The sequence below is a fragment of the Nyctereutes procyonoides genome, unplaced genomic scaffold (assembly GCF_905146905.1).
Source record: "Nyctereutes procyonoides isolate TBG_1078 unplaced genomic scaffold, NYPRO_anot_genome, whole genome shotgun sequence".
NCBI lineage: Eukaryota > Metazoa > Chordata > Mammalia > Carnivora > Canidae > Nyctereutes > Nyctereutes procyonoides.
Window position 1 is genome coordinate 25,850,503 of NW_026575120.1, and position 20,867 is coordinate 25,871,369.

At 43.9% G+C, this 20,867-nt stretch overlaps 1 protein-coding gene across 1 annotated transcript in view; it reads left to right on the forward strand.

The window, feature by feature from the left end:
• The first annotated feature begins 10,943 nt into the window (after positions 1–10,943).
• The window catches only part of RHEB (Ras homolog, mTORC1 binding), a 45,377-nt gene continuing 35,453 nt past the window's right edge, over positions 10,944–20,867 (forward strand). The window contains exon 1 of the mRNA XM_055334997.1: positions 10,944–11,125. Within this exon, the coding sequence (XP_055190972.1) occupies positions 11,074–11,125 (52 nt within the window). The 5' untranslated portion in view covers positions 10,944–11,073. The remainder of the gene's footprint in view (positions 11,126–20,867) is intronic.

Consider the following 20,867-nt stretch of genomic DNA (forward strand, 5'->3'; position numbering starts at 1 on the left):
TTTTTTAAACATCTAAGCCATTTTGCGTTTCCTGTTTGACCCTGACCTTGGTCATGCTGACATCCGACTAACAAAGGAGACCTATGAACCAAGCCTGACTTTGCCCAGTTCAGGAAAGATCCGTGTGCTGCACACTGAGATCAAACCTCTTTCTTCCCCCAGCAAAGAACTGCCTACAAGGGTTTTCATTGGTTCCTCTCCAGCTGGCTGTTCCTCTCTCCTCTTAACTAAAAGAGTTGATTTTCTTTTCTGCTGGGCTACTTCCTTCAAGGTCAAGCAGTAAGAGCCCTCCTAACTTTATTGGTTCTGAGACAGGGAACCCTTTTAGTTTAGGAAAGCATTTGATACTCCTTTCATGTTTGTGTTTTGGTTGAGTTGCTTTAATTTCAAAAGATTTATCTGGTTAATCTCTCCTCCATCAAAATCAAAGGAAAGGGCAGCCCGGGTGGCTCAGCGGTAGCACCACCTTCACCCCAGGGCCTGATCCTGGAGACCCAGGATGGAGTCCCACATGGGGCTCCCTGCATGGAGCTTGCTTCTCCCTGTCTCTGTCTCTGTCTCTGCCTGTGTGTGTGGTGTGTGTGTGTGTGTGTGTGTGTCTCATGAATAAATAAATAAAATCTTTAAAAAAGAAAAATCAAAGGAAAGCTGGCCTCTCCTTGGAAATGAGATCTTTAACCAAAACCATATAGTAAGAACAAGAAACAAGAAATGAACTACTATTATGAAAGAATTCAGGGAAAAGTCAATATCACAGCATAATTTGAAAATAAGACTAAGAGGAAACTTCATATTCAGTGTCCTATCGTATGCTGTATGTCACATGGAGGACAGAATGGAGCATTTATTTAATCCAACCCCAGAAGAGAGAGAAGATGAGGAGAAGGGACAAGATGACAAGCCGAGCCTTCCCCCAGAGTTAGATCACAGCAGGTGCCGGGAGGCACACGAAGGTAGGATAGCTTATCTAAGGCTGTGTAGACTTCAGGAGGCAGAGCGGAATTCAAACCCAGGGTACTCATTCGAAATTGGAAGTCCTTCCCTTGGTGATAAGCATCTCTCCAGAAATGATGTACCAGTCAATGTTTCTTTTTGTAATGATTTAAGACACAAATATCTCTTGTTGAAATCTGAGCGTCTGATCCAATTGTACCTTGTCAAATAAATACCATACTTAATGGTGAAATTTGGGCTGCTTACACCCTAAATCAAGGAGAAGACAAGGACGTCTGCTCTCACCACTTCTCTTCAACATCATAGTGTAACGAGGCAAGAAAATTATATTGAAAACACCCAAAGTGAAATGTTACAAATAAAAAACCACATGATTACCTATGAAGAAAAGCCTATGGACGCTATGAAAAATCTACTGAAACTAGTAAGTTTAGCAAAGTTTTAGGATAAGAGATCAATAATCAAAAATCATTGTATACTAGCAACAAGCAATCAAAAATTGAAAATGCTTTAACCTCATTTATAATAGTATCAAAACATGAAATACTCAGAGTAAATTTTATTTTTTTCTTTTTTTTTAAGATTTTATTATTATTTATTTTTTTTCATGAGAGAGGGAGGGAGAGAGAGACAGAGAGAGAGGCAGAGACCCAGGCAGAGGGAGAAGCAGGCGCCATGCAGGGAGCCCAATGTGGGACTCGAACCCGGGACTCTGGGATCGTGCCCTGAGCCAAAGGCGGCGCTAAACTGCTGAGCCACCCGGGCTGCCCCTCAGAGTAAATTTTATAAAACATATTTATAGCCTGTACATTGAAAAAGTACTAAATATTGCTGAGAAATTAACAAAGACCTAAATAAGCAGAGTGATGTCCCTTGCTATAATGGAAAAACTTAGATTTTCCCTTTCTGAGTAGGGGAAAACTCAGTTTTTCTCCACTGTGTTTCTCCCGCGTGAGTCTCCTTTCCTGTTCACACAGAACACTTCACTTCTGACACTTCTGGTCACCAAAATGCATGAAATTTCTCCCCAAAACCAACAAGCAATTCTTAATGGAGTGTCTTAAGAAGTCAACTCAATTCTGACACTATCTACCTGGAGAGAGCCTCAGGCTAAGGCCTCAGTCCCATAGGACTGCCCCTACCCTCACTTTAGATACCAATTGCAAATCCATGTTGTGACCTGTGCTTCTGACTCACCAGCTATAAATCAGATATTCCCACAACCATCTCTTTGCGTTCAATTAATTTGCTTGAGCAGCTCACAGAACTCAGGGAAACACTTAGATTTACCAGTTTATTAAAGGATACTTAAAGGATATAACCCTCACCCAATAGAAAAGGTGCACAGGGCAAGGTATGAGGGAGCGGTACCACTCTCCTAGCACCTCCACACATTCACCAATCCAGAAGCTCTCTGACCCAGTACTACCAGGATTTTATGAAGGCTTCCCCATGTTGGCATGATCAATTATTAACTCCATTTCCAGTGACTTTCCCCTTCTGGAGAAGAGGGGTGGGTGGGGAGGGCTGAAAATACCAAGCTTCTAATCATGGATTGGTCTTTCTAGCAACCATCCTGCATCCAGGAGCCCACTCAGAGTCACCTCATTAGAACAAAAGGTGCTCTTAACATTTAGAAATTTACAAGGGTGGGACACCTGGATGGCTCAGCAGTGGAGCATCTGCCTTTGGCTCAGGGCATGATCCCGGAGTCCCAGAATCGAGTCCCACGTTGGGCTCCCCCCTGAGGAGCCTGCTTCTCCCTCCGCCTATGTCTCTGCCTCTCTCTGTGTGAATAAATAAAATCTTTTTAAAAAAATTTTTAATTAAAAAAAAAAAGAAATTTACAAGGGTTTTAGGAGGCCTGCGCCATGGATGGAGTCCAAGACAAATATTAGAACAAGAGATGCTACTAATGTTCTTATCACTTAGTAAGTTACAAGGGTTATAGAAGTTCTGTGTCAGGAACCAGGGGCATACATCCTTTTCTATTATTTCACACTTGCTCATGGGTTAGAAGACTCAATATTGCTAAAATGTAATTCTTCCCCAAGATGATTTATAGATTCAAAACAGTGCCAATCAAAATCTCAGCAGGATTTTTGTGGAAAGTGACAAGTAGATTCTAACATTCCTATGAAAATGCAAAGGACTAGATTAACACAATAACTTTGAGGGAGATTGGGTGGCTCAGTTGCTTAAGTACATGCGTTCCACTCAGGTCATGATCCCAGGGTGCTGGGATTGAACCCCATGTCAGGCTCCCTGTTCAGCAGGGTTTCTGCTTCTCCCTCTCCCTTAACCAAGAGAAAAGTCACTCAATAAAAGCAGACCTATGAATGCTCCAGATGCTACAATTAGCTAAAGTTTTAAGTTAACAGTAAGTACATTAAACAATCTAGAGAAAACAAGGGTATTGTTGGGTAGAGAGAGGAGAATTTCAGGAGAAAAGGGAAACTATAAAAGAGAACCAAAGGGAAATCCTAGAAATGAAAAATGTTACCCAATTAAAAAAAAAATCACTAAATTCGGAAGGGAAAAGGTACAGAAAAACAGAGGCTCAACGACTGGCAGAAAGATATCAAAGTGTCTAATATATGTGAAACTGGAGTCTCAGAATAAAAGAACAGAATATGGAACAGAAAAAATACTTGAAGAAATACTGACTGGGAAGTTTTCCTAATCAGATCAAAAATAGTAACTCACAATTCTAAGAGGTTCAGTAAACTTTCCACAGCATAAAAGCAAAGAAAGTGACACACAAACATATCATAAACTCTGAACACCAAAAATAAAGAGAAAATTCTTTAAAATTTAACAGTCTTAAAAGCAGGTGTTACATAAAGGAAATAACAGGATAATCACTGGTTTCTCATTAGAAAAAAATGGAAACTAGAAGAAAATGGAACTTTAAAGTACTAAAACACACACACATATACACATACTGTTGACCTAAAATTCTAAATTCAGCAAAAAAAAAAAAAGTGCTTCAAAATGAAAAGAAATAAAAGGACAGTATAAGGAAGATCTCTATGGTGATGGGACAACTCTGTATTTTGTTTTTTGTTTTGTTTTATTTTGTTTTTGTTTTTGTTTTCAGCTCTGTATTTTGACTGTGGTTCTGGTTACACAAATCTACACATATAATAAAATTGAATAGAACTACACACACACAAGTACTTGTAAAACTGGTAAAATCCGAATGAGTTCTGTGGATTGTATCCATTTCTTGTTTTTAATATTGTAGTATATTTATGTAAGATGTTACCATTGGGGTATTGGTACACTGGATTGTCCTGTACTATCTTTAAAACTACCAGTTAATCTATCATTATTTCAAATAAAAAGTTAAAGAAATAAAACAAGTTTCAGATAAACAGATACTGAGTGTGTTGCCTGGAAACTCCAGGAAATAATAAAGGAAATTCTTCAGGTAGAACGAAACTGGGACAAAGCATAACTCCCTCGTTTGTGAGGGCTGCACACAGTAATTTCCTTTTAAAGCAAGCAGTGCAAAGGGAAGAAAAAAAAGTATAAAAATCTGACAAACAATACCTTGGCCAGGTGATCAAGGTCAACATCAACAGAGATAAGCCAAATATGTGCATATGTTGATAGTATGCACACTTGATGTCATGTGATGAAAATGGCACTTGACCTCTGTGGTCTTCCTCCCAAACCCAAATTCCCAGTCTAAACCTAACAAAAATATCAGACAAATCCCAGTAGATATAATCTACAAAACACTTGACCAGCACTCCTCAAAACAGTCCAGGTCATCAAAAACAAGAAAAGTCTGAGAAACTATTACATCCAAAAGGAGCCTAAGGAGACATGATGAGTAAATGTTAGGTGGGATCCTGCAACAGAAAAAGGACATTAGGGGAAAACTAAAGAAATCTGAATAAAGTATGGACTTTAGTTACTAATAAAGTAGCAATAATGATTAATTTTAACTAATATACCACCCTGATGTAAGAGGTTAATAATGAGGGTACTCGGCACACGGCATAGGAGAACTCTCTATACTATCATTACAATTTTCCTGCACATCTATAACTGTTCTGAAAAAAATAATTTTTTTTTAACGATTTTTGTTTGACAGAGAAGGAGAGAGAGCATACAAGCAGGGCGAGCTGTAGGGAGAGGGAGAACCAGGCTCTCTGCTGAGCAGGGAACCTGATACAAGACTCCATCCCAGGATCCTGGGATCTTGATTTGAGCCAAAGCCAGACACTTAACCGACTGAGCCACCTAGGTGCCCCAAATAAAGTTGTTTTTTTTTTGTTGTTGTTGTTTTTGTGCAACAAATTGCATTATATGGACTTTTTTTGGATTTGAATTTGATTATTAAAATTATGAATCATTAAAAGACACCAAATAGTCTGGATATCTGGTGATATTAACAAGTCCTTAACTGATTTTGTTTTAGGTGTAAAAATGGCATGTTTTATTTTCTAAAGAGAATCATCTTTCAGGGAAAATAGTGACGTATTTATGAATGAAGAGTATGATGTTTACGATTTGCTTCAAAATGATCCACGGGTGGGTGGGAGAAGCAAGAAGCATATAGGTGAAACAGGATTGTCCATGATTCAGTAAATACTGAATAGGTAATAGGCTAGAGTGCATTATACCAATCTCTCTAGTTTTATATGCATGCTTGAAACTAAGAAAAAAAAATTGCAGAAAAACTTTATATAAAGTCTCCACAGTAAAAAAAAAAAAAATAAATAAATAATAAAGTCTCCACAGTGTTTTGGATGCTTAGTTTTTAAATACCTTGCTGTTTGTTTAGGGATACTCATTATATCATTAGCTAACAAGGTGTAATTATACTTAGTCATCATTAATAATGTGGATGTGAATCTATATTTTATATGCTCCTCTCAGAATGTGATCTTATTTGGAATCAATTTTGATTTTTTTATTAAAAAAAAAGTTTTTGGTCATTTTCTTGAAAGATACGATTCGGTTACCAGTTTCACCTTTAGTGTAGCTGGCAGAAAGCTCACATGAGGGTGTCGGCTCTGCCATTTTTCAGAGTATACACTTATGTTACATTTTTATTCTCATCGCTAATTCATGGTTTCTTTGAAGGAAATCTCTTCAGATCTGTGACCATTCTGTGAGATTTAGTCTAGCACAATTTAGGTAATATATTCCATAATTCCTCAAAACTAGATGCCTAAAAAGCAATACTTTACAATATTTGGGACACCCCAGCAAGGGCAACACTGCCAACCACTCCCTGTTGTGGATGTCCCACCAGGTTACCTCACATACCTGTCACAACATGCCACCGTCTGTCATATAGGCCATGAGGGTGGCCTGGTCAATCCATGTATTACATATCAGCAAAGCTCAATTATCATTCTTAAAATAGAAATGTTTAAAAAAAATAGAAATTCTGGGTTTTTTCCTCCACACCAATGAAAGAAACTCCTTGGATCTCAACATGCTAGATAAAATCCCACACTGGGATGTCTTCCTATGGGAGGAAGAACCAACAGTGAACACGTTCCTCACACAATAATTATAACTTTGGGTGGCTTGTGAACACCGTGAGTAAATTCCACATCTAAAATACAGTTGTAGAGCTTATGTAATCCAAGCTTTACTGGCACAAGCCATCACCTGTTTTATTGCACAGAATTAGCCTCCTGGCTTGCCTCAAGCATCCTCCAGGTGCTGTCACACAGGCTCCTAGGAATAGGTGCTCTGCTCCAGTCATTTGTCTGGCCTGTACCAGGGATCCTCAGGAAATGTGCTCTGCTGAGCGTGGCAGCCCTTGGCTGGCAAAAGCTCCTACTAGGTGCACTGGCTTCAGGGGTTAGGGAGATAGGCCAATTTCATTCATGGCCCAGCAGAAACTAGATCCAAACTTTTAATGAAACTTTATTGATGATTTGAGGATAACTAATGGATTTATTTTCCTTTTTTTTTTGGGAGGGGGGATTTTTAAAAATATGTTTTCTAAGGCCACCGTGACCAAGTGCCACAAACTGGGCAGCTTAAAATAACAGAAATTTATTCTCTCACAGTTGTGAAGGCCAGACGTCCAAAATCAAGGTGTCAGCAGGGCTGGACTCTCTGAAGTCTCCAGGGAGGATCCTTCCCTGGCTCTTCCAGATTCTGGGAGCCTAGGGTATTCCTTGGCTTGTGGCAGCATCACACCAGTCTCTTTCCTCATGTAGCCATGTGCCCTGTGTCTGTGTGAGGGTCTCTTCTTGGGAGGACACCAGTCATATTGGAGTAGCATCTACTCCACTCCAAGAGGACCTCATCTTAAACTAATTACACTTCCAACAGCCCTATTTCCAAATAAGATCACATTCTGAGAGTGCTAGGATTTGAGCACACCTTTTTGAAGGACATGTTCAATCTTTAACAGTCAAGAACAATTTACAACTACTGCGTAGTCCCAAACCTGTCCTTAGAGTTCCTTACTGAGCCAACATCCTCCCTTACATGTGGCCTACTTCCAAGGACCTAAGAGGCTTACTCCACTTCCTCCTCAGGAGGCACTCCATGCAACTCTGCACCTCAGGGTCTGAGCCAGACCAACCGATCCCTGATCCCCCGGGCAGCAGAGAGAAGAGGATCTTTTTCATCCCAGTGCAGGTAGGGGACCTGCTTTCCCTAGGACAGCCTCCTGCTAGGATACTGAGGACCGGCCTCTCAAGATTCTGAGAAAACCACGCTCGCATCCACAGGACCACACAATGCAATGACCTTGGCAAGTTTCTCCAAATCTGCCCTGTTTGATTTGAACAATACCCTATATGAGACACAACAGATCAGTCTGATTTGGCTTATGCCATGATTAAGATTATTTCTTTTCTAGTCTTCCTTGGTCAAATATTTAAAAGCAAAACAACAACAACAAAATGCCTTCACGTTCACTTGCACTTAGAGTCACTCTTTCATGTGTAACAAGGTAAAATAATTTCACAAACGTCCTTTTAGCAAAAACAAGCACAGCAGTTTTGCTCTTTGTCTAACCTAATGGTAGATAAAAATAAGTTTCATATATTACCTCAGGGAATTTTTTTTTAATGTGGAGACTAGAAATAAGATGTCATTGAACTTGGAAACGCTCACAGAACATTAATAAATTTCCCACAATAATGAACAGTTCACACTCAAACAATTGCCATTAATTGCCCTACCCAGCAACCCCTGAGGTTTAGGCCAGGTTTAGCATGACCTCCTCACTCAAGGGATGGTGATAATTAGCTGAACACATCCTGTCCTCTCTCCGGAATTTAAGTGGAAGAGACAGAATTCTGAGATCCCAGGGAAATGGGATATAGTGGAAGGACACACAGAGGGAAGACAGCATGCAGAGACCACAAGACAGAGCATTCCTGAATAAGCAGAACCTTGCAAAGGAGATACTGATTGGTGGCTGAAGTTCCAGCGCCTTCAACAGTTAACAAGTGATCTCAATCAGTAGAAGCACTTTGAATTCAGAAGCAAACACATTTCTCCCCCTCATGTTCCAGTAAGATCTGGCTGTGGTCAGTGACTTCTGTGTGAATTCACACTGTCAGTCTCAAATAATTTTAGGGAGCCTAAGTCATTTATTTCTTTCCTTTTTTAAATATTTTATTTATTCATGAGAGACAGAGAGAGGCAGAGACACAGGCAGAGGGAGAAGTAGGCTGCATGCAGGGAGCCTGATGTGGGACTCGATCCTGGGACTCCAGGATCACACCCTGGGCCGAAGGCAGACGCTCAACCACTGAGCCACCCAGGCATCCCGCCTAAGTCATTTCTTAAGCCAATTCTCCCCATTCTGAAATAATGGAATCTTCAAAATTCCTGGATCTGACTTTAATGGCTTTAAGACAATGGGAACATTTCTTTAAGGACTTTGTCCTTTACAACAGAGCTTCTCAGTGTGGACTCCTACCATTCCCAGGCTAGAGCAACAAACTCTGTGAGGCAACGCACAATAAGAAATACATTTTGCAACGGAACTTAGTATGCAAAACATACATACGTAACACATCTACAAATATATGTACACACACAACAGAACAATACAATACAATACCAATAGGAGCAATCCATTTTCTATTCTGTTCTTCTATTTAAGAAGATAGAAGGTGACACCCACAAATCTGATTTCACAACCATCCAGGGAGTCTAGGAGCTTTAGTTCAAAATACTGTGGTAAGCAGCACCCAAGTTCACAGGATAAAAACGATACGTTTTCCGAGAGACCTGAAGTTTTAAGACCTGAAGTTTTTCGATATTTCAACTAACTACAGAGTAGAATGCAAAAACCATTAAGATAAAACACAGAATTCCACAGATATTTCTCCATTCCAGCTGGTTGTCTCGGGCTTCAATCTGTAGAGCCCCTAGGATGTGAACACACACTCCTTCTCTTAGGAGCACCTCAGCAGGATGCTGGAAGGATTCTGCCCTGGGCCAGTGTTCCACCTCAACAAGGCATATTTAGGGGACAGTCACACCTCTAAATCTTCATCCCCGGGAATCCAATCCTGCCACTCCTCTGAGCTCCCCGGGAAAGGCAAAGGGCTGTAACCAGCAGGTGGTTGCCCCAACACTGTCAAACAGCCGGAGGACAGGAGAGGCCTTTCACAGGAGCAGGGGAAGTCTCTGCTTCTTTAGCAACCACCAGGGGCAAGAAGATGAAGTATGACGGAAGTTTGTCTGCCTGGCTGCTGAGGTCCCAAGCGCATCCTCATTTCTCAGACCTGGCTCCCGCCTTTCATTTTCCGTGACCGAGGCCTCCAGCGCAAGCATCCCTTCCTCTCCTCCAGCATTCGTGCTCTTCACCAGCACCACGCGGGGGGGGGGGGGGGGCGGTTCTGGGGTACTTACTGTGGCAAACACAGCAGCGTCCCCTTCCGGGAGAGGTGAGCCCAAACAGAAGGGCGAGCCCAGCCGACTTGAGCGTACCCCCTACACGCACCGACGCCCGCAAGGATGCTGCTGGAGCGTTCTCAGCTTGTGACGGCAGGTGTTTGCTACTGAATCAGCTGCGCAGGTGTTGACAGGTAAAGAGGTGTTGACTCGTGCTATTTACTCTCTGTGGGCTGTGCCAGGTTCACCTGTGGCAGGGCTGACCCCAGTACTGGGGAGGCACATTTTTAGTGAAATGTATGACATTTGGAATTGAACGCATTATTCCATCCTTCCCAGGGTCCTTCATTCAGGGATGATGCCTGGTAACCACCTACAACCTCAATCCCAGATTTTCTAACTCTAAACAGAGTGAAGGGATTAAAATATAAATAATAACTTTTAAAATGCCACCAAAAACGGAACAGCCAGCTCACCGCCCAGCCCGCAAGAACTACGTGCCTCGCGCCTTTTAAGGGCTCTGTAGGCGCGAGTCCGCCAACCGCTCAACCTCCCGCCAATCACTGCGCTCCCCACAACCTGCCCCGCCCCCGCCCTGCTCTAACCAATCACTGGGGAGTTAGCGTCTCCCCGCCCCTCCCTCCCACCCGCCCCCAACCCCTGAGACGTTGGAATACTTCAAACTTTGCTCGCGCTCAACCGCGAGGTCGCAGCCGGAATTTATTTTTAGCTCCGGGTGAGCAGCCCCGCCCTCGGCTCCGCCTCCTAGCCGCCCCCAATCGGAGACGGAGTTTCCGTCGCGTCATCGCGCGGGCGGGCGGGAGCTGCCCAATCAGCGCCCGGGGAGAACTGGCGTAATTAAACGGCGGCGGAAGAGGGTGGGAGGGTCATGACGCAGCGAGTTTCAGTCGTGACTTTTCCGGGGGCATCTTGGCGTCCCCTCTATTTCCCCTTAAAGTAAAACGTCGTCCGACGCACCCTCGTGCGTTCCGGGGGCGGGGGCGGCCGCCACGCCGGGGGGTCGGGGGGGCGGCGCTGACGCGAGCCGCGGCGGGGCCGGCGGCGGCGGTCACGTGGCCGTGTTTGGGGGCGGGGCCGCGCGGCGGTTCCGGGCGGTCGGGCGCGCGAGCGAGGAGCCCAGGCAGCCGCGCCTGCCCGCGCCCGCCCGCCCCGCCCCTGGATGCCGCTCTGCCCCGGCGCGGCCGCCGCCGATCGCAGCACAGGAGCCGCCGCCGCCGCGGTTGATGTGGTTGGCCTGGGGCTGAGGAGGCCGCCAAGATGCCGCAGTCCAAGTCCCGGAAGATCGCGATCCTGGGCTACCGGTCTGTGGGTGAGTGGCGGGCGCCGCGCGGCCTCCGCCGCCACGACCCAGCCTCGCCTGGGCGCCGGGACGCGGCGGCCCGGCCAAGTTTGGGGTCGGCGTGGCCATGTGGCGGCCGCGCGTTTCGTAACCAGCCGCCCGCCGCCGCCACCTCCATCTTGAGCGGAGGCGGCGAGGCTGGGCCCGCGGGGCGGCGGGGCGGCGGCGGCGGCGGGGGGCGGCCCGGGCTCGGCCCGGGCTCGGGAGGACGTGCCGGGAGGACGTGCCGGGGAGGCCGCGGGCGGGCGGAGAGGCGCGGGCCGGTGCGGGGCGGCGGAGGGCTCCGCTCCCGGCCACAGCCGCGGCCGGGAGCCATCGCACCTGTCCCCCCTCCACCTCCTCGCGGAGGGCCGGCGCGGTCTTGCCGGCGGCCTTTCCTCCCCCAGTTAAATAAAGTCCGGGGAATTTTAACAAAGGAGACGGCACCTTGGTGCTTTCCTGTCCGTGGCGAAGTGGAGCGTTTTAAAGAAAGCCGGGGACCCGAGGGACGTTTGGCTGCGGAGGGCAAGCTTGCTAGCGAGGAAACCCCCAGGAGCCCCTCGATGCGGCCGGCGACCCAAGTAGGAAGGCGGGGAAAACGAGATTTCTTTCTCTCGGTGTCCTATTTTTCTTCAGGAAAAAAATAAGGTCGGGCACTTGTAACCGGGCTGTTGAAGTGGTTCAGAAGTTTGCCGGGGTGTTCCCCCGCTTGGAGGCCGACGTGTATTTGCAGCCGTCCCTGGCGGTCGCCTTCTTGCCGGACGGGGTGGTCGGCGGTGGGGCCGGGGCTGGCCCGGGGCTGGCCCGGGTGCAGAAGCCGAATGAGGACACAGAATCGTTGAACTTAGCCGTGCTTCAGGGCGAGGCTTTATTGTCTTTGACAACCGGAAGCCCGGAGAAATTACGTTGATGTGTTCGTGTTGGTTTTAAGTAACTGTCTAAGAAAAAGGGGCGCTTGGTCGTGGGGGGCGGGGGGGGGCGAAGGTTTGGAGTCCACGGCGGTTGCAGGAGGAGGCAGCAGTAACTGCCGTAGGAAAGCTTGTCACTGCCTGCTACCCACTGGATGAGCTCCCCACTCCGCGCTCTGCTCTGCTTCCTCACCCCCATTTTCCACCGCCGGTGCCAGGGTCTGTGCTCTTTGACCAAGATCAGCTACGGCATGCTTACTCATCCCTTTATCATCTCTCCCGTCAAAGTGCTGCGGGGTGGAGGGATCCTAAGAATGGGGGGGGGGGGAATCAAAGGTGGGGAGATGCTTGTGTAGAGGTAGGGGGTGCCCAGTCAGAGGGACAACTCGTGTGAGGCAGTCCCAAATCCTCGGTATATATGTGGGGGAAGAATGGGTGAGGGCCTGGGCAGCTGCAGCCCTGGAGTAACCACGCATCACATCCAGGCTTTAAGAAATCACCAGCAGTCCTCTCGCCCAGTGCCCCTGTGGAATCGAACCTTGACTGGCGGCCTGAATCACCCAGCTCTTGCTTCTCTCTTCTCTTTATTTCCTTGGCATTTTGAAGAGGGGATCCAGGACATATACTGACTCTTGAGTGAGTTCCGATCACATGCATAGATACATAGTGTCCACACTAGTTGAGGATAGCTGTTCTCCCAATGATTAAGTTTAAGATGACCTCTACCTGGGCTACCTGTTTTCAACTTGAGAGAATGTCCTAAAGATAATCCTTGAAATTCTCCAGATGGTAATTCTAGTCTTCCATAATAAGCAAGTCTAGTGTTTTATTGGGGTTTTCCTTATGTCCCATGGAGATCTGTTCTGTCTTCCATCTAATCCTCATCCTCCTGAAGACCCAGGTGGGACAGGCCACCCCTTAGCCTTCTCTTTACAAACATTTATTTTAAACTGCTTTTTGAAATACTGTGCTCACCTGGCCTCCAGTGGGATACACATTAAGTTCTGGTCCCTGTTTTTTTGTGGCTTCGGTATGTCACAGTACTGTATGTAGCCTGCTTCAGGTGCCGCGATGATTAAAGTGAAAGGTATTTTGGAGAGGTTAAATTACTCCCAACCTTTGCCTTTGATTTTAAAGTTGTTTACCTTTGTCCTTTGTAAGGAACCAAGACACTTTGTGGTTTGTGGGTCTTTTGTTTTGCCAGCATCAAAAAAGGAAGTATTTCCCAGATGCAATGTCCTAGCCACTCTTTAGAGCATTATCCAGTATTCAGACTTGTAAGAATTTATGGACACGTTTGCTTGCATGTGGTGCTTATCCTAGAAAAGTTTGAGTATGTGTGTTTCTAGGTTGTGTTGTTTTGTGATGCTGGGCTATTCTGTCATATTGACTAAAGGTGAAGAGTGTGCGACTCTTGATCTCAGGATTGTGAGTTCTAGCCCCATGTTAGGTGTAGAGATTACTTAAATATATATATATATATATATATATATATATATATATATATATATATATATATATTTTAGAGCGGTAGGAAAAGGCTCTGCTAGAAACCACACCTTTCTTAGAATGTTCTCTTGATTAAATTATCTTATGGTGGTTTGGCTAGTAAGATACTTGTCATTGTGCCTTTGTCATGTCACAAACTTTAATAGTTTTCCTTCAGATAAAACTACTAAGTGCTATGATGGTTTTACTTGGCTTTCAGATGTTGTGTATTTTTAAAACATTGATAAAACTACCACCGAGGAGTATAAAATTCTCAGGTAATTTGTACAACCCTTTTTCCTGAAGTACTTTTCCGGTTATTTACAGTGTTAAGCTTTTAAGGACACGTCACCTATAACGCAGTCTGGCTTTCTGGAAATGCTTTGTATTAATTGTTTTCGTAGTGGCAAATGATCACACTCCCCTACGTCCATTGTTTCTAATACAAACAAGTAGTCCCATGATAGGAGGTAACTCACTTAATCAAGTTAAAAAAAATGTAGTGTCAGGTAGCGATCTTTAAATAAAATCTGGTACATCCTTTGCCAGAATCTTCTGCAGAGAGTTTTGATAATCTGATTTACCATCAGACCATAATCAAAAGATTTTTTTGTCCTATAAAAGTCTCTGAGGTTAACAAAAGGGAGAGGAATGTAAAATTATAAAAGAGAAAATGAAACAACTGTGTGGTTTGGTAAAAGTTCAAAAGTAACTCAAATTATTACCTTGTCAAAATGTTTTAGGTAGTAAAGAAGATGCACCTTTTAGTTGGATACTTCATAGGGGAAAAAAATCATTAGATTTGTTCCCAATAAAATACAATCCAATTATATTCTGATTTAGTGTCTTTTTCCTGACACATCATTGAAAATGTTAAAGGTAAAACATTCTTTGCCATTTATGAAAATCTATTAGCATGTGAAGTTGTGTGTTCAGGCACTCATTGTACCTTTGGGTAGAGAAGTCCTGTAGTGGCCACCTTCTGTTGAAGCTTGAAATTAACTTTTTTTTGGGTGATGGTGGCCATTTGTTTTATACAAGAGGATAGTCAGAGCTTACATTTGTGATTTTGAGGGCAGCCCTGGTGGCGCAGTGGTTTAGTGCCGCCTGCAGCCCAGGGCGTGATCCTGGAGACCAGGGATCGAGTCCCACGTCGGGCTCCCTGCATGGAGCCTGCTTGTGTCTCTGCCTCTCTCTCTCTCTCTCTTTCTATCTCTCATGAGTAAATAAAATCTTTAAAAAAAAAAATGTGATTATGATACTTCAGTGACGGATGTTATTTTGATGTCCAGGTGGGTTATGTCTATTCATAATAACCTTCGTCACCCCTAGATAAACCGTCTACCTATTGACATACTCTCCCACTCACCCCTTCTCCTGGCATCTACTAACCTGCTTTCTATTACTATGAATTGCCTATTCTGGACATTTCATAGAAATGAAATCATATATACGTGGTCTTTTGTGATGGGCATCTTTCATTTAATGTGAATATTTTCAAGATTCATCCATGTCGTAGCATATACTAGTAATTCCCTTTCGTGGCCAAATAACATACCGTTATTTGTTTTTTTTTTGTTTGTTTGTTTTTTGTTTTTTTTTAATTTATGATAGTCACAGAGAGAGAGAGAGAGGCAGAGACATAGGCAGAGGGAGAAGCAGGCTCCATGCACCGGGAGCCCGACGTGGGATTCGATCCCGGGTCTCCAGGATCGCGCCCTGGGCCAAAGGCAGGCACCAAACCGCTGCGCCACCCAGGGATCCCACATACCGTTATTTGAATATACCACATTTTATTTATACATTTGTCAAATGATGGACATGTGGTTGTTTCTGCGTTTTGGCTCTTATGAGTAAAGCTATTATGACAATTCCTATAGAAATTTTTGCGTAGAAATAACTTTTCATTTCTCTTGGGTATGTATATTCCTAGGAGTGGAATTACTGGGTCATATGGTGACTCTGTGTACCATTTATTTTTTTAAAGATTTTATTCATTTGAGAGACAGAGCACAAGCAGGGGGAGGGGCAGAGGAAGAGCGAAAGGGACAAGCCGACTCCCTGCTGAGTGGTGGGGCCCTGAGATCATGACCTGAGCAGAAGTCAGACAAAACAACCAACTGAGCCACCTAGGCGCCCTTATGTGCAACATTTTGAGGAACTGCTAAAACTGTTCCACAGCAGCTGTGCCATTTTACATTCCTACCAACAATTGAGCATTGGTTTCAGTTTCTTTACATTTTCATCAACACTTATAATTGTCTTTTTGATTTTAGTGGTGCTTATAGGTGTGAAGTGGTATCACATGAGATTTGCACCTAATTTCTTCCATCCTGTGGGGTTGTCTTTTCATGTACTTGATGATGTCCTTTGAAGCAAAATATTTCAATTTTGATAAAGTCCAGTTTATTTTTTCTTCGGTGACTTGTGCTTTTGGTGTCATGTGTAAAAAACCATTGCTTGATCCGAGGCCATGTAGATTTATTACTATGTTTTCTTCTAAGTGTTTTATAATTTTAACTTTTACACGTTTGATATCAGAGTTAATTCTTGTATATGGTAGGGGATGGGGTACAACTTTAGTCTTTTGCATGTGGATGTCAAGTTGACTTAGCACATTTTATTAAAGACTATTCTTACTGAATTATCTTGACATCCTTGTGAAAAACCAAATGGCCATACATATGAGTTTATTTCTGGATTCTATTCCTTTCACCTGTATCACACTAGAGTCTTGATTGCTGTAATTTTGTAGTAAGCTTCAAAATAAGGAAGTGTCAGTCTTCATACTTGAGTCTTTCAAGGTGGTTTTGGCTATTATGAGTCCCTTGCATTTCCATATGAATTTTAGGTCTAGCTTGTCAATTTCTGAGGGGGAAAATGCTAGGATTTTGATAGGATGCTTTATAGTTTTGCAATTACCTTTAAATATCTGATTTTAAAACCAGCTGAATTCTCATACTGCTTCTAAATTCATTCCATTGCAATATGTTATTTTAAGGCAGTATATGAAGGAAATCCAGCCTTGCACAGATAACTAGTTGGAAAAGGGAGGAGTATTTTTTTAAGATTTTATTAATTTATTAGAGAAAGGGTGCATGAGCAGGAGGAGAAGCAGAGGGAGAGGGAAAAGCAGACTTCCTGCTGAGCACAGAGCCTGACTTGGGGCTTGATCCCAGGATCCTGAGATCACCACCCACAGGAAGTTAGATGCTTAACCGTCTGAGCTACCCAGGCAGCCCAGGAATCTTTTAATAGCTTTTTCAGATAATTTTTTAAAAAGATTTTATTTATTCATGAGAGACAAAGAGAGAGTGAAGCAGAGAGAGAAGCAGGCTCCATGCAGGAAGCCTGATGTGGGACTCAATCCCTGGACTCTGGGATCATGCCCTGAGCCAAAGGCAGACATTCAACCATTGAGCCACCAGGTGTCCCTCAGATAATTTCTTATATTCTTTGATAATCACCGGAACTCCATAGGTGATGGTGGTAGTTTCAACTCCATAGGTGGTTAGTTGTAGTATGCAACCTGAAATCATATGGAAGAATTTTTTCTACTCTGCTACATTGAATTCCATTGCTTTATTTTGCACTTTGAGTAGATCTTCTACCTATGACTGATTTTTGTAATGCTGTGTCTTGGTTATTTCTAAAAGAATGATTTGCTATTCAGATCCTTCCACATTTTGATACATTTTGACATACAGGCTTTTTTTTTTTTAAGATTTTATTTATTTACTCATGAGAGACACAGAGAGAGAGGCAGAGATAGGCAGAGGGGGAGAAGCAGGATCCTCACAGGGAGCCCGACGTGGGACTGGATCCCAGGACCTCAGGATCACCGACCTGAGCCGAAGACAGATGGTCAACCACAGAACCACCTAGGTGTCCCAAAACTTTTTTTTTTTTTTTTTAAGATTTATTTGAGAGAGAGTGCACACAAGCAAGCCAGGAGAGGGGTACCAGGAAAGAGAATCTCAAGCAGTCTCCCTGTAGATCCAGAGCTCTATCCCACAACCCCAAGATGGCCTGAGCCAAAACCAAGAGTCTGATGCTTACCCAACTGAACCACCCAGGCTTTCCAACATAAAAACTTCTCAATCATATTTTTTTTTGACATCACCATCTCAGTCTCCTTAGAAAAAAAAAATGTAAATATGAGTGATGCGGGATCCCTGGGTGGCGCAGCGGTTTGGCACTGAATGACTATCGAGTCCCATGTCGGGCTCCCGGTGCGTGGAGCCTGCTTCTCCCTCTGCCTGTGTCTCTGCCTCTCTCTCTCTCTGTGTGACTATCATAAATAAATAAAAATTAAAAATATATATATGAGTGATGCAAATTCCCCAAAATTCTAATTTCCTCCTGAGAGTTTGAATTTGATCATTGGCACAGTGCTATTTTTACTTGAAGTGACAGTCTCGTTTCTTTCACTTCAAGAAGATGCCTGCCAAATACTCTCTGTTTAAAATAATGATAGTTTGTCCATCATTCTTGTAGGTAAAAATGATGTTCTCTGATAGAGGGGACTATTTTCAGATCACAAACAGTTGCTTGTGTGCTTGTCTTCAAGACAACCATCACACTTCAGCATGCTGCAGCAGTTTGTGTACACATCCCATTTTGTCACACAATATTAAAAAGACATACTTAAGAGTCAAGATAAAATTAATCATTGTTAACTGCTTCCTCAAGGACACTGTTAAGTGAAAATAGTTTTTTTTTTTTTTTTTTTTTTTTTTTTTACTGTGGGTGTGTGGTCCTGAAGACTACAGTGCTTTCCACTACAGTTTGTAACCACTGTCTTGATGTGTGCTTAGGGTACCAGGCCAGGAGTGCTACATTGCTTTTGCACCATTAGTGCAAATAGGGACAGGGCTTGGAAAAGGCAGATAATATCTTGGTATTGTGATGGAAATAGTTTTGACCTCATGAGCCCCCTGAAAAGGTCTCAAGGGACCTCCCCCAGAGTTTCTCTATCTACACCCTGAGAATCCTTGAACAATGGTATGTGGAACCTGGAGAGACTCTACTTGCCCTTGTGCAGAATTGAATCAAGAGTGGCTGCATCCTGGATGCTGCTCAAGGGACGTGGTTACAACAGTCTTAGAGGAGCCTTCCAGAAGAGGCTCTGTCCCCTGGTAGGAGAGGTATGGTGAGGAGGCAGGGTGACTAGCAGAGAACGTGGTGGGGGTAGGAAATGAAGTTGGAGGTGGTCAGGGGCCAGATGAAGCAGCACCTTGCAGGAGCTTCAAGACATGCCTTCCAGAGTAGTAAGCACTAAGGGTAAAGCCAGTTGCTTTGGCCTCTGATTGTGGCACAGTGTGGGGCGCATGTTGTCTTTTGACCTGGTAATGGCAAGGCTCCCAGAGATTAGTAAGAATTGCCAAGGATGGCAGCGTATCAGGACCTATTTGCTAATAACACGGTTTTCCAACACAAGCATCAGAATCGGGAGCACTGGGGTACTTAAGTCCCGACAGCCGTGTTGATCACAAAATGAGAAAGATCTAGAATAAGGGATCCCTGGGTGGCGCAACGGCTTGGCACTTGCCTTTGGCCCAGGGCGCGATCCTGGAGACCCGGGATCGAATCCCGTGTCAGGCTCCCTGCATGGAGCCTGCTTCTCCCTCTGCCTGTGTCTCTGCCTCTCTCTCTCTCTCTCTCTCTCTCTCTCTCTCTCTCTCTCTCTCTCGCTGTGACTATCATGAATAAATAAATAAAATCTTAAAAAAAAAAGAGAGAGATCTAGAATAAGACACGAACGGCTTTAAAACCGTCCTGAGTGGATTTGAATAAGTTAGAACTGAATTTGGACATGATATTGTGCAAGTTGAACCAATCTGAAATCTTTAGCGGTCACCCTTGAGAGAACCTTTATTCTTAGTTATGGAACTTTATCATAAAGTACCGAAGTAAGCCTTAAGTAATAGAGTCTTCACAGTCTGTCTCTTAACCTCATAGTCACAGTGCAAACTGGTGGGGACCTCTATCATGAACTGCTGGCTTGAATTGGAAATGCAGTTTAACATCTCAAACACAGAGGTCATGGAATACTATTTTAGTATTTTAATATTCATAAATGTATATTGGGCATCTGGTAAAATAGAGTTCCATATAGGACATTGGAATTTGAAGTCTGAATTGAGATTTAGAACAGAAGAACTAGAAGCAGAAATCTGGCACTCTGTGGGCAGGTGAAAGGGCCGTTTGAGGACCCTAATAAAGTTAACTCCCTTATGTCCTTGGTTGGTTGGAGTCCCCCTTACTTCCTGGTTCCCCCTCCTCTATTTCCTTTTCAGTTGGACTTACTTGGCTGCAGAAAGACTCCTTAGGGACTTTTGAAACAGAAAGTGGTAGTTTAACAAGATATGTGATCCTGTTTCTTGCAAGATCAAAAGTTGAATGTTAGCTCTACGGTGTCACGGTAAATAATTTGTGCACATGGAGATGAAAATACTGGCTCTCACAGTTAATGTAATTTTATGAAATGAAAATGCTTTTCTAAGGCTTGTATTAGATTTTAATGCATCAAGCCAATAGTTTGCTCGTTTTCAGATCTTTTTTTTTTTTTTTAAAGATGTTATTTATTAGAAATAGAGCAGGAGCAGGAGGAGAGGGAGAAGCAGGCTCCCTACTAAGCAGGGAGCCCAACGCAGGGGCTCAATCCCAGGACCCTAAGATCATGACCTGAGCCAAAGGCAGATGCTTAACCAACTGAGCCACCCAGGCATACCTGCTTGTTTTCAAAGGTATTTTAAAGTATAGGTTCTTTTTATTGTTCATAACTTGTGTAGGTGGCTGGGTCAAAAACATAAGTGGCAAAATTCAACCACAGTGGCTAACATCAGTGGGAAGAGGACTCAAGATGACCTTGGCAAACTGGACACATAGGTAAGGTGTGAGGCTCTGTGGCAGGAGGGGAAGTGGGAAAACACTGGAATCTCTGGTCTGCCTGCCTGGCAAGAACTATATATCATAGGGTGAATCTCGCCCCAGGCTAGTATGGCCTTGAGTGTGCCAGGGGCTGGAATGCATGGACCAAAACATTACTGAGATGGCTACTGGAGGGAAGGATGATCAGAAATGTCAAGTCTTGGGATACCTGAGTGGCTCAGTCTGAGCGCCCAATTCTTGGTTTCAGCTCAGGTCATGATCTCAGGGTCCTGGGATCGAGACCCACATCTGGCTTTGCTCAGCATAGAGTCCACCTCAGGATTCTCTTTCCCCACGTGCATGCTTGCACACACACTCCTCCCCCCTCCCCAAATGTATCTTTAAAAAAAAAGAAAGAAATGTGAAGTCTTATGCTTCTGTTTCAGAAATGGTTTCCTGAGTGT